General features: G+C 45.6%; 1 protein-coding gene across 4 annotated transcripts in view; it reads left to right on the top strand.

Moving 5' to 3' along the window:
• TMEM184B (transmembrane protein 184B) overlaps positions 1-13,810 on the top strand; it is a 30,675-nt gene that overhangs the window by 1,077 nt on the left and 15,788 nt on the right. For 2 of the 4 annotated variants that reach the window (XM_068142444.1, XM_068142443.1), the window contains one exon: positions 11,663-11,923. In XM_068142444.1, coding sequence (XP_067998545.1) covers positions 11,723-11,923 — 201 coding nt within the window. In that variant the 5' untranslated portion in view covers positions 11,663-11,722. Of the gene's footprint in view, positions 1-8,423; positions 8,489-11,465; positions 11,545-11,662; positions 11,924-13,810 lie in introns of those variants that run through there. The other 2 variants (XM_068142446.1, XM_068142445.1) reach the window with 2 other exon arrangements.

The following is a 13,810-nucleotide window of genomic DNA, read 5'->3' as shown; positions in this document are numbered from 1 at the left end:
CTCGTTTGGATGCTCGAGGTGTCTTGACATTTCAGTTGCTCCATGAGGTCGTGGCAACCACAGCATGTAGCGGAGGGAAGGCTTTGGAAGAACATGTTCGTGAGTGGTTCTGGTGAATTGTGATCCAGGAAAGAGACTGGAGTGATTTCAGGGACAGCTCTATGAAAGCTGCCTGGAACACCATGAAGCTGTCAAGAGTGGGAGGAGGAGTGGGAAATCTAGAGGAAATACTGGAGGTGATTCTTTCTTACAGAACATTTGAAACCCTTCTTGCCACATTAAGATCTTGAATTTTTGAGGACATAGACAGGTTTCCCCAGAAGGAGGACCTTTTACCTCTGTTGAGGAGAAAAATAGAAGCTATTGATCTGTAATAGAGTGGAGGCCAACAGGATAAATAGGAATGTCTGTTTCCTATCCTGCAAGAACAAGGCACCAATTAATGAAGATGTAATAAAGCATGCATCCCACTAACAAAGACAACTTTTTAAACACAATAAACTGTTCCTTGGAATTTGTGTGGCTGGAAGTTACCCTTGAGCCTAAGGGTGCAGCAGTCTCCCTAAGAGAGACCACAAACTTCTCCAGGTTTCCAGTACTACAAGGTCTGTATTTGTGTGGTACTTCTGGAAAACATAATCTCTCATGCTTTTAGGATAGTGGCTAAGGACTGAACAATGGAGCTATAGGAAAAGCTTTTACAGTGGAGTTATTCCCCAAAAGCCTGCTTCAGGCTTTATTTCACTATTGTCCCCAAGAAAATGGGTTTGAGATCTGCTCTGGTCTAGTGGAGCATTTTTTAATTTATTTTAAAGTCCTTAATACCATCAGCCTGATCTAGTGTGGGGTGTCCCTGCCCCCCCAGGGACAGGCAGGGGGGTTGGAACTGGATGATCCTTGTGGTCCCTTCCAACCCTGACTGATACTATGATACTATGATAGATATGGTTGTGCTGTAAACCTCAAGTGGCATGTGTGCAGCAGGTGGCTACCTCTGCATCTGGAGCAAAAGTCTTTGCTGTGAAATGATCAGGAAAGCTTTGCTGCTGAAGTCAGCATTTCTAACCAGTTTGGTGATGTGTAAAGATGTTTTTCTTTGTGTGCTGCTCAGGTCTCTATGACCCCTTCAGAGTGAAGAGGCGGTGTTTTGGAAACGTTGGGCAAGGGGAAGGACGCTCCACGATCATCAGGCATCCTTGGAACTTTTGTTTGTCTGTCTGACACGTGGCAGTTAGGAGGGGAAGGTGCTTAGACGCTCACAAGCTGGTCAGAAAATAAAGTTCAGTGTGACTAGCTGATGTGGCATAACGAAAGCATTCTGAGCTGGCAGGTTTCTAACTGTCTGACAGACTCCCGCTAGAAACCTGCCGCCTTCTCTGTCAGCTTGTTTGCCTGTTTATTGGTAGCAGGCTGGGAGATCAGCTTTTGCAGTTTTCAGTTGTGACATTGGGGCTCTTTTCTTTCTGTGGATAAAAGAAGAGTGGATTGTGGGGTTTGGGGTTGGTTTGTTTTCCCCTCTCCCCCCTCCGTTCGTAATGAAAATAACTTTGAAAACATCTCCCTGTAAATAAAAAACCCAAACAAAAAGTCAGTTATGTCCTCTGTCCAGTTTTGCTGCTGACTTAACTGAAATATCTAATCATCATCTTTTGACTGAAGACAACCATTTTCTGATTTCCACATGGTGGAACTTACCCTCTGTTCCTTCTGTCCTGTTCTGTGTCTGTGTTTAATTGGCTTATGCTTGCAGCAGTGGAGATAAGCTCTTGCCTGCTCCTTTCAGCCAAAGTGCCTGTTTCATTTTCCAGCAGCTCAAAGGGTATCTTGGAGCTCTTGCAGCAATAACTGATGGGAGCAATGAGTCCCTCAGGAGATGTTTGTTATTTCCAAGGGAGCAGTGGTGAAGGTACAGGTTGGACTGAGAATCAAGAGAGTAGTGGAGCTGTGGAGAGAAATTGCATTTAACCTTTGGACAATAAGAGCTTTTCTAGCACATGACTGCTGCTAGCTGTCTGTGTAACAAAGCTGCTGCGTGTTGTTGAGCAGCCAGGGCTGGAGGTGGAAGCTTTTCTCTTTTTCAGAGCTTGTGATTGATTGCACTCACTGAGGTCCTGGAAAACTGAGGTGTTGTAGAGAACAGTGTCACGTTAGGGTTTTGTGTGCTGACCTGCCCATCTGTTCTCTTGAAGCAGTGTGTGTGTGTGTGTTGTGTGCTGTTGTCATTTCTTCCCCAATTCTTTGGGGTTTACTTTGTTGTGGCGGAAGAGTGGTGTCCTGCCAAGGTATTACACCCTACCAGCACACTTGGGACAGTAGTGGTTTGACACTGTGATAAAATGGATTAAAACACAACTGAAATAGCTGTAAAATATGGTAATGCTTGGACTGGAAGCTGGACCTTTTGAAAAAGTTTTTAGTCTTTGGAGTGATTTTTGTTTGTTTGTTTGTTTTCCTTCCCTCTTATGGAGCTCTTTGGGAAAGAGCAACTAGGCATGGTTTTTGAGCAGCAACTCCCCAGGAAGGTTTTACATCTGTCAGCTAAAGCAGTGAGCTGCAGCCACCCTCCAGGAATCTCACCTCAGAGTCCTTCTCTTCTAAGAAGCAGCAGGGAACTGGAGTACTTTCTTATAGCCTGATTGTCTCTAGTCTTTAAAAATCATCTCACACTCCATGTTTGTTTGTTGTTTCATTTGTGGTGGTTTATGTAGCTTGCCTGGGATGGCAACAGAACAAGCTGTGTCCAGGGGGAATGCAGTGTGCAGGCAAACTGCCCAGGAACCCTGCTGTGTCTGGGTGTGACCAGGTCTTTATGGCCCCTGAGGGGCATAATTTGCAGGAAACCTGAAGAGGGAAATAACTTTCATGCTCTACCTGCTGCATTTGTGTATCTTTTAACCCACAGAGTACTGGGATATTTGTCTCCCCACCCTCAAGTCTGTCTCTGGATTGAAAGATGGGAATACTGCCATCATTACCTGAGAGTTACAGTGCCTGGGAGCCTGATGATACTGAAAGGATCAGCTTTTGAGGATGTTGTATGATGGAGAGTGACCAAGAGCATAGAGAGATGGTGTCAGAGTCTCAAATTTTTTGAGTCTAACCTAAAAGTGTTCCTCTGTCTGGGTATGTTGCACATCTGCCCCTCCGATCAACTCTGGCAAGAAGATCTCTCCAGTTCAGCAAAGAAAACACTGCAACATGCTATCTAGTGCAGCAGTGAGGCTTTGAGAAGGAGATGAGATGAAATAATACCTTAATAGCTGACCTTGCTGGCCCATTGTTCCCTCCCTAGGCTGCAGAACATGCCATGGATGCTATTGGAGTCTGCTGAGCTGATTACTTGGGAGCCTGCAGTTGCTTGCTCATCTCCAGCACAGATAAAGCCCAGGCTGCAGTAATGTCAATGGCTGTGCCTCTGTCCAGGTTACTTAAAGTCGACCTGGACACCACAGTTACCTGAGGAGGCAGATGAGAGTGAATATCTCTTGAAGGCTTGCCTCATCTTGTCTCTTGCCAGTTTTGCTAGGGAAGGCTAGTTCTGAGTGAAGCTATTTGCAGCTACTTGTCCCATGGGAATTGGGATTGACTTCTCTCCTCCAAACATTCCTGACTTTTCAGACTTTCTTTCCCCTGTCCCCATGGCTTTGTGATTGCAGTGATTTTACAGCACAATTTGGAGCTAGAACTCTTAAAAATTCCCATTTAGGCAACTTTGTCCAACTGGGTAGTTTAATGTTGTGGTGTCTGGAAAAAAATGGGTTGAAGTTTTGTCTTTTATTTTTAAGCACAGGCATGCCCCTTGCTGTACAGAGAAAATGCATTGCTGTTGCTGGTCTCTGGGATAGAGAAGGGGACATGTTTGCATCATGGCTTTGAGTGCTTTGTTGAGGATCACTGTTTTACCTTCTGCAGTGTTCACCACTGCTGCATATTTGCAGCAGAGATTGATTGTGAGGCAAGTCAGATGTGCCATCTCCCTCGTATGCATCGCTGCACAAGTGCCTGGGCTTGTGATAAGATGCCTGGCTTCTTCCAGCACATTGCCTTGCTAAATTTAAGTATGGATATGAGCTGATAGGTTCTGTATGTTACAATCTGTGTTGAAAAGTATGCTCCTACACTAAAAAGACCCTTCATGTGTGGCAAGTTCAGTAGCTTTAGATCCAGCTGTAGAGGTTGACTTCTGATTCTTCTCAGAGTAACCATACCCTGTAGCAACTTTGAAACTGTTGTCATCACTGTCTTGGCACTTGATAGTGGGGAAGGATGAGTGCAAGGGGTGGCTGAATGTATTCTGATTTGACTTTGATCTTGAGAGTTTGGAAAATGAAATGCAAACTTCCTCTGTCAGGCAGGACACACATGTTTACAACACATCCTTTTTCTTGTTGTCTCTTTCCCCTCTGCTAGTTGCAAAATATCGCTGCAGTCTTTCTGTGTTTCTCCCCTGGGAGCAGAGGGCCTCACTGGTTTGTGTGGAGTGGGGCTGCTGGGAATGTGGGAAAGGGATGCAACACATGGCCCAAGTGTGCTTGATCCTGCTCTCAAAAGAGTGGTTGAAAGATTGTGGAAGATCCCTTCTCCTCTTCTGCCTCCTCCTCTCTGCTTTTCCTGTCTCCTTCCAGAAAAGGGACTGGATGTTGGATGTTGACCTATCACAATGTGGGTCAGTCCATAAAGAAGGGGGGGAAAAACAAAAAGAGGAGGAGGAGGAGGATGGGGGGAGGAGGGCTGTGAATACAGCGAGACAACAGAAATTAATAGAGCAGAAAACAACTCTGGAAAGAGGAGTGCACGACTCAGGGTAAAAGGGTTTGTTGTTGATGCGGAATTTTTCAGTGGGTGCACGGGGAGGGGAAGCTGCTCTCCCTTCAGATGACTCTGTGGATTAGCAAAATGGGTGGGGGCTGAATGAGCTGGGAGTGGAAGAGATTTTGTGGTATTTAATTTCCTTAAAATGAGAAGAGAGGCTGCATGGCCTCACTGAAGGTGAAATAGCTGATGTGTACGGTGTGCTCTTACGTGGGCGTTGGATCATCTCTTGAGTATGGCTTAGTGGGTGTGTACTTTACCCTGCGCTTTGGTCCTCCTAGGTGCTGGCTCCTCTACCATCTCCTTCAGAGGCTCATGGTCTTCCTGCTCCACTCGTGCTGAATCTACTGGTTTTGTGTCCCAGTGCCACTTTTCTCTTGTCTCACTGGCTGTGCTGACAGCTGCTTTAAAACCATGACCAAAATCTCTTTAGTGTTCAGACTGCTCGCTCCTCTGGAGAAATGATGGTGTGAAGGACTGTGTTTGGACCTGCATTTCTGGTGCAAGGAGAGAAGCCACCCATTGATACAAAGCTCAATAAGTGTAGAGTCAATCACTGCATGTTTTTGTAACTCTTGCTGAATGCCCATCCTCTAGCTGAGCACAGTGTTGCCGTGTTACAGTATTACTGTTATTGCTTTGGGTGATCCTGCCCTGGCAGGAAGGTTGGACTCCGTGATCTTCAGAGGTCCCTTCCAACCCCTACCATTCTGTGATAAACCATTCTGTATGTTTGGAGTTAGGTGTCTGTGTCTGAAGTGCCTGTTGTGGGGTGGCTTTTACTGACTTAGCATTAAGAAAGCTTTGCCTAATATGAATAGTAAATGAGCTGCATTACTACAAATTGCATGGCAGGGTCACATACCTAACTCACAGATGGTTTTGGGAGCGCTGCTGGAGAGCTTAAAAATGCACTATTGGGACCTTCTTATGTCTCCTTTGCTGAGTAAACTAGATGCTACCCCAGAGAGCAAAAGCAATTTAAGGATTAATAAATTTAAAAGCATTTTGTTTTCTTTTATTGCTGTCACTAGTTTGAGCTGCACCTTTGAGACTCTTGCTGTGCTCTTCCATTATTTTGTCCTGACTTGCTACCTCTTCCTTTTCCTGTCTCTTGCCAGATCTGCTGGTGATGCCATGCCTTTGGGGTTTGAAAAGACCTTGAATCAATTATGAATTAGCAATATATACTTAGCAAAAAGGAAAGAGCTGATCCCAGTTGGCAAATCTAGGCGTTCTTGTAACTAAACTAATCTGAAATGAATATTGAACCCTTTGTCATATGTTCTTATGCTCCTTGTAAGTCTGGGGGGCATTCTAAAAAACATAAATCTCCTGCTTTTGCCAATGTAAAGCTCTGTCTGACATCCTAATAGATGCAGAAAATTCAGGCTTTAAACCACCTCCCACATGGCAGGAAAACATTGGTCTTTTGGGGGTCCAGAATAGGGATGATTTAATAGAGACACACTTGGAGGAAGAAGAAGTTAAGAGGGGGATGGAAAATTGTTCTGTGGTGTTTTAAAAGGAACAAGGTTCAGCATAGTGGGTATTTGAAACTACAGTGTGCGTGGAGTAGGCTTTAAGAAGGAACAATTTCTTGCTTCATGGCTTTCTAAGGGAGCCTTGAAAGCAGGTTGTGCATGTTTCGGTGGATTGTATCTGGTACAGTAAGAAGGAGGCTTAGCTGTTAAGACTCTTTCATGGGATAGCTTTGTATAGCATTCTTTGCTCTCTCAGCAGTTTGGAAATTAAATACATCTAGCCTCAGAGGAGATGATCTATTTTAAAAACACAGATCATGTTTGCAGATGGCAGAGAATGGCTTCAGAGTCACGGCGTTTGGGGCTCTTCTCCTACCAGCACCAGGGCAAAGTGAGCGTGCTGTCACCACCAGCACAGCAGAGCGGGCCTCGCTCAGAGCAGGCAGCCTGCTCCTTCTCTCATAGACTTTGTGACTGTGTGCTCAGAAATACACCCAGGAACTGAAGAACCAAGCTTGGACGTTTTTTCTCTCCTCTTACACAATGTTTGCTGCGCCAGAAACGGGGTTTGCCTGTTATGTTTGCTTATCTTCGTGTAGAAATAGCTCCTCCTCGATGGTAACATTTTCCATGCCTTTATGCAAGCCAAAACGGGTTTATTTATTATTGTGTTTGTTTTCACTTGTGCCACATCCCTTCTGTTTACTGCTCTGAGTTTATTTTTGGTAGAAGAAAATGCCATGTTAGTGGTGGAGACAGAAGGCCTCTGTTTCCAAACGCTGCAGGAATGGGATGGAGGATTTCTGCGCTGCTGTTTTTCTGCGGCTGCAGACGCATCCCTGCTAGCAGTGTCTCTAACAGAACGGCTTCCCCATGCAGACTGGAGCCCCTGCCCTGTCAAGACTCTCAGGCACAGTGTTTTGTGGCTCTTGGTTTTTATCAGGATAGTTATCTCCACATAAATCAGACATACTTGGCTTTATTTTCTTCTCCTTGCACTGAGAGCAGCTCCTAACACTCCTAAAGTGCTTTCAGAAGGCCTGTTAGATAAGTCTAAGCTGGTACTGGGCTGGTGTTTAATGCCCAGGCAATACAAGGTCCTGTCTTGCTCTAATGAGCAAAACTTTGTAATGGTGTCTGGGCAGCAGCATAGAACATTGGGGCTGAGGATGTCATCTTTGCCTTCTGCGTTTGGGGTGTTAGGTATAGACCTCATACAGATTAAGCACTTCCTGAAGCTCGTGTAGCCCACACAGAGGAATTGTGCCAGCTGATAGACATTTCCTGTGGCTGTCCTAAAATACAGGGAAGCCTGTGTCCAAAAAGCCTTGTGTGTTTATCCAGATGTACTTTTCTGTGTGCATGTTTCCAGTTTCCAAAGCTTGGTGCTTTTTCTGGCTCTCTGGACCTCCTGGCCCTGTTTGAGAGATGCTTTAATGCAGGTTACCTCCGGGGGGAGCAAGGTAGTCAGTTGGAGATGGGGAAAGCATCAAGAGTGAGATTGGGAAGTGCTGAAATGTTTCCTTTTGATATTTTTTAGGAGAGAGGGAGAATAAGTGTGCTTGTTTGAGAGGTGCTTTAATGCAGGTTGCTTCCAGGGGAGCAAGGTAGTCAGTTGGAAATGGGGAAAGCGTCAAGAGTGAGATTGGGAAGTGCTGAAATGTTTCCTTTTGATATTTTTTAGGAGAGAGGGAGAAAAAGTGTGCAAGTAACTTCACTCTCCTTTGAAGTGAAAGCAGTGAGGTGAAGGTTAAAGAGATGAGCAGAGAGAACAGGATATGGCAGAAGAGTAAGGAACTCTTCAAAATGAATTATGCATTAGTTTGGTTTGTATTGCATCAGTATTTCAAGTTTCTAATTTGCAATATTGTAGTGTCAAGTGCCTTCCTCATGGTTTGGTACCTCGCAGTGCTGGGAACTGTAGGGGCAGAGAACAAAAAGATGGTTGTCCTAAGGAGCTTAAAATGCGCAAGAAACAACAGAGAAATGTAGCCAGCTGAGGGGAGTACGCAGAAAAGACATCAGAGCCGGTAGCCTGGCCCTTGTCAGGTTGTTGCACAGCTGGGGTAGCAAAATGGGGGAGTGGAGAAAATTGAGGTGAATATAAAATAGCTTTGTGTCTGTCAGAAAGGACCTTCTCTGGGTGCGAGAGGAAGATATGCGCTGTGGCACTGACATGAGCTGCACAGGAGGTAGGTGTCCAAGAAACACATTTGCTGTGGCAGGTAAGAGGGAAGCTGCTTACAGCAGGGTGCTTGATCTGTAGCTTGTCAAGGCAGCATGTTTGCTGTGGCATGCTCCTTTGCTGGAAGCTTGTTCTGCTGGCGTGCTGGACTTGTGTCCTGTTACATGGTGGGGAAGAGGCATCCTGCAAACACAGCCTGTTAAGAGCATTGCCTGCCCTCATGGTGCTTTTTTTAATGAGGCAGGATGGGGGCTAGCAGACTCTGACCTGGTGGTAGTGAATGAGCTGAAACCCACTCAGCTGGTAAAGGCTCCAAGCATCTGTGGTGTTACCTATTTCTTCAATGTAGTACAGAATTGCACTTGAAGCTTCGACTTCTTCCATACAGTAATCTTATTATAACAGCTTTGTGCACTGCTTATGCCTGTCACTATAGCAATGGTGTATGGGACTTTAGGAGATTAGAAAGGATGATTAGGAAGGTATCTCTTAATTTTTGCAAATCTGAGAGTACAGTGTTCCTTTGTGCTTCACTAGCAAGGAGAATAAACTGCAAGCTGATGCCTACAACCAATAAGTATCAAATGCTTACAAAGGTTGTCCACAGGGACGTGCTGAAGGGTGAAGTGGTTTGTGGGGGGAGAAGTGGAGCTCTGATGAAGAAAATGTGTTTGTTTTCTTTCAGGGTGCAGTGCTGGAAAGAGTTATTAGTTTCAATGACTGTGTGAATTAAAGGGGATTAGGTGAAGAATGATGCATACTCATGTAATTAATGACTGTTGATGTGTAATCACAAGGGGGCAGTGGTTAGGTTTATACACACAACTCGAACCGGTAGGTGTCCTTGCTTATGAATACATGACCCTTGTCATGTCAAAATGCTTGTTGATAGCTTTTTGCTGGTTTGGATCTGCTTTTAAAACAGGTGCAGAGTAGCAGTGGAGTTCCCTTTCAGATCCTTGGTTCTGCTGACATCAGTGCTGCATTTTGGTCTTTGCTGTTAGTGCTGTTTAATTAGCTGAGGTGTGGAGCTCCAGGTCCTGTCCCACCTGCCACTGGTGGTCTGCAGTAGAGACCTTCTCTCCCAGGAACTTTAGGGAGGGCTTAGCAGCTTCCTGTCTTGCATAGCTCCCAAAGTGCCCTGGGATGTGCAGGATCTCAGCTGGCTGGATTTTATTTAGAGCTATATTAACCACAGGTGCATCTGCTCTGATTTCATTTCAGATCTGCCCTTTGTGAGCTTAGCAGAAGCACTCTTAGCACTGTGAGTGTTCAGTTGCTTCAGAAGCCACTTGGGTAGAAATCCCTTTCTTCTCGAAGCAATAAAAACCTCTCTGCCTTCTGACATCTCCATCCAGCCTTTCTCTCCAAATTTGTAAGATACAGTCTGGATAATGTAATGTGTGTGTGTGTGTGTGCTTTGAAACTTAAAACTTAGCAGTTACATTTCTTGTACTGCTCAGTCTGGAAAGGCAATACTGCCCTTTGGTACATGCAGTTATGGGAAGCTGTAGCTCTGGACAGGGATATTCTAGCAAAAGAATGAGTGGAAAGAATGAAGAAAAAGCCAGGGTTGAAGATTATTTTGTAAATTAAACCCTGACAGTTGGGCAGCTCTCTCTGTAGTAAGATAATATCTGCTTAAACAAATCTGGCTGTTTCCTGGGATTTGTGTTTGTTCTCTTCCCCTGTGTAAGAAAGCAGAAATGTGGCATAAATAACCTGAGAGTGCTGCACGCCGCTGGTGCTAGTGTGTGGTGTGGGATAGCAGTGCTGGAGGGGCCATTTGTATGCTTTAGTGTGCACATGGAAGTGATTTGCAGCTGGTCCTCAGCTTTTACCTGTTCCCTGATTCATGCTGTGACTTCAGGTGAAGCAAGGCTGGGGCAGCTCATCTGCAGTTGTATATTGTGTTTCATACTCTGCTGTGACCTGCTAGCAAATGGCAGACATGGCTGTCCTTGCTGCAGCTGTAAACTCTGGGGATGGATCATTAGCCTATTTAAAGGCCTTTCCATCTGCTGCTCTTAAAAGGCTTGTGTAAGAGCTAAGTGTTGCACTTTTATAGAGAATACCCCCAAAACTATTAGGAGGCTATCAGGGGGAGCCAATTCTACGCCATTATAACCATGTCTTTACTACAATCACATCAGAAGCAGCTCTTCTGGTGGATAGAACCAATGGCTGCCTGCTTGTGATCTTGGTTTAATTGGGTTATCTTTCTTCAACCCACAAGGTCACATCAGAGCCAGCTTACAACTAAATTGAAAATGGTAGCTGCTTTAGATCTTGGGCCTTCAAGAATTTGTTCCATTTAAAGAAAATAGCTTTTCATCCAGGGAATGGCCCAGGATCATGCTGCTTTGAAATCTTGCATATCCTTGTGTTCTGGGTGGGCTTTCATGGGTCACCTGGCTTTAAAAATCCATCTGGGTTAAATTCACATCATCTAGAAAACAATGCTAAGTTGGTAGGATTAATGACAGGCTGACTAAATGTACCGTGCCACGCAACATTTGGTGAAAGCATCACTTTCCTGCTCTTCTTTTCTAGCAAGGAGAACTTTGAGCACATATCCTTCCCATAAAGGTTCTTTGGGCTGAGTGTGGTTTCCAAATGGCAGTAGGAGAGGTGGAGATTACTCACTGGAGGAATAAAGATGCTCTTCTTTCCCCCTTGCTGTGCAGTGACACTTTGTGGTTCGTGTGGTTGTTGCCTGCTACTGCTTGGTCTGCTGCCTTCCAGATGAAACTGTGCAACTAAGACTCTGGCTTTTCAGGACACAGCAGAATTGCTACTGCTTTTGGGGAAAGTAGAGCTGTTGACTTAAGTGAGTCCATCATCTTCTGGTATGCATGGCTTAGATGCTTCCATCTGATCTCAGGTGAAGGTGGTATTCCTTTTGTTCTCAGCTGTTTTTATTGCAGAAGGGTGGTGACGCTGGTGGCAGCAGTGCTTCGTGGTCTTGGAGAGGCTGTGTTGTGAGGGCTAGAGAGGCTCCAGATCCAGAGTGCCACGTGATTTGGTGTATCACAAGGGCTGGCCGTGGCAGACTTAACCCAGGTCCTGTTTGTAAAGCATGTGAGCAGCCTGGTGAAAGGCATGTGAGAGATGCAAAGTCCTCCAACTGTTATGCTCCCAAGCTGGCTTCAATTACTTTTTTGGTTCTCTCCCTTGACAGGTCTTGGCTCGTGGGTGGCTCTCTAGCAATTGCAACTGGAACCTCGCACCAAAAGGCACCATGATAGTGATGACTGACATCACTGCAGCTCCCAGGTTGGGGTTAACTGCCACCCCTCCAGCTGTGGCTCCCAACTTTTCCTGGATGCCAGAGGATGGCAGCCCCACGGCTGTGGAGGAGCCAATATTCCTCATGACCACCGCTGCTCAGGCCATCTCAGGTTTCTTTGTATGGACAGCTTTGCTCATCACCTGCCATCAGGTAAAACCCTGTCACTTGGTACTTCTCATCTTTTTCTCTGCATGGATGAGCACATGATCTGGTGTATCTCTGCTAGATATGTCTGTGAGAGTTTGCAGACTCTCAAGTGGTACCAGTACCTTTGCTTTGGGGTCTAATGTATCATCTGCTATGATCAAGGTGGAATTGGTATACAAAGGCCTTTTCCTGCCCAGGTTCAGACCATTTCCATGTTGTGAATGGAGAAGCAGCAAACTCTTTAATAAAACTATCAGGTGTAAAACACTGGGCCATCTCTTGAATGGTTACAGAAAGATGTGTTATCTCAAGCCATTCTTTCACAGGTCTTGTAGTCTGATGTGGCCATTTTGTTATTGTCAGCTGTTAGCTAAATGATTGTGGTCATCTGTTCTTTGACATGCCTCCTTTGATCTCCTGTGCCAGTAGATTCCACAGGCTGAACTCCCCTACGGAAAGGAGTAGCAGGAAATGATGTATTTTAACTTTTCTCCTCTTTCTGGGGCAGGTATCCTGAGACCTAGAACAAGTCAAAGCCTGCATCCTGTTCTGTACCTCTCTTTCATGTGGTTGTCATGTGAACTGAAAAACGCAGTGGAGAAATGCAAGGCCTGTTATTTATCATCCTGTGTTTGGTACCTGTTGGTCCATAAATTCCAGGTTGATGACTAGGGTCTAGAAAACTACAGCCTGTTGATGGAGTACAGAGTCCAGTGAAGTTCTAAAATCTATTAGTCACTGAGGAATAAGTTTAACACCTGCAGTTTCACCAGCTTGGTTAACCATTTCAACTGCCATGGATCCTCCTGTTTCAGAATACAAACTGATTGTCTCCTGAGGGCAGGAAGAAATCTTTCCTCTGCAGTATAGCATTGCACAGTTAGGCATTAATGCCCTTCTCTGGAGAAACCAGTGGGGGTCAATGCCAGGCAAATAGTGTTGAATGAAACATGCTGCTGTCTTGCTACATGGCAGCAGTTCCTGTGCCTACTCACAGGCCTCTTGTGACATCCCAAGGGCAAAGCTTAGAGTCATCTGAACTCTGGTGTCAGCTGTCCCTGAGCTGGGTGAGGTGTGTCACTGGGATTGTCGCTGGGATTGAGATTTGTTAGTTTATTTTCAGTCTGGTCACCTCAGGAAATGAGGCTTTTGTGATCTCCTTGTGGGACAGGGACAGGAAACAGAAGTATTTTGAGCTCTTCAGGTGATTTGTGACCAGATTTGGCCAGGAAGCATGGAGAGATGAGGAACAGACAGCTGAGAAGACACAACCCCCCTTGCCTTATGAGGGAAAAGTGAGAGTAACAATGTGTACTTCATTAGATCCTGAAGAATCCTCACAGCACCCCCAAAATGCAGGAGGAAACTTCAGACCACTGCTTGTGCCTCTTCAGTTGGCAAAATCAGTCAGTCATGAGACACATGTGATAAACTAGCTGTTGTTAATCCCAGCAGCTTGATCAGAGTTGGTTTATGGAGGCCCCCACTCCGCTGAACTCGCCCTCTGCTGTCTGTGTGGCCAGCAGAGTGTAGCTCTGGCTGTGTTATTAGGCCATTGCAGGAGTGGTGCTCATCTTCAGGGTGTGCTTGTGGTCAGTACCTTTCCCAGCAGGTGTGAAAAAGCAGCTTAGGTGTGGGGTTTAATGGTGGTGAGCAAACTGAGTAGTGGGAGTGGGGAGGGTGAGTGACTCCTATAGGAAGACTGTGACTTAGGGAGACTGGCATGTGTGCAGTCAGAGCAGGTGATGTGGCTGCATGGTTCCTTTCAGCACAGTTCAGGAGCTGGGGGGTGGCTGATGCTTTTTGGCTCTGCTCTCACCAGCGTTCAGGATGGTACTTTCTGAGCAGACAGGCTGTGGTTTATCAGCTCTTGGCAGTGCTGTGAAGGGC

This window comes from Melanerpes formicivorus, unplaced genomic scaffold (assembly GCF_026170545.1).
Source record: "Melanerpes formicivorus ecotype bairdi unplaced genomic scaffold, bMelFor1.0.p_v2 SCAF_8, whole genome shotgun sequence".
NCBI lineage: Eukaryota > Metazoa > Chordata > Aves > Piciformes > Picidae > Melanerpes > Melanerpes formicivorus.
This window is presented reverse-complemented; position numbering and strand designations above follow the sequence as displayed.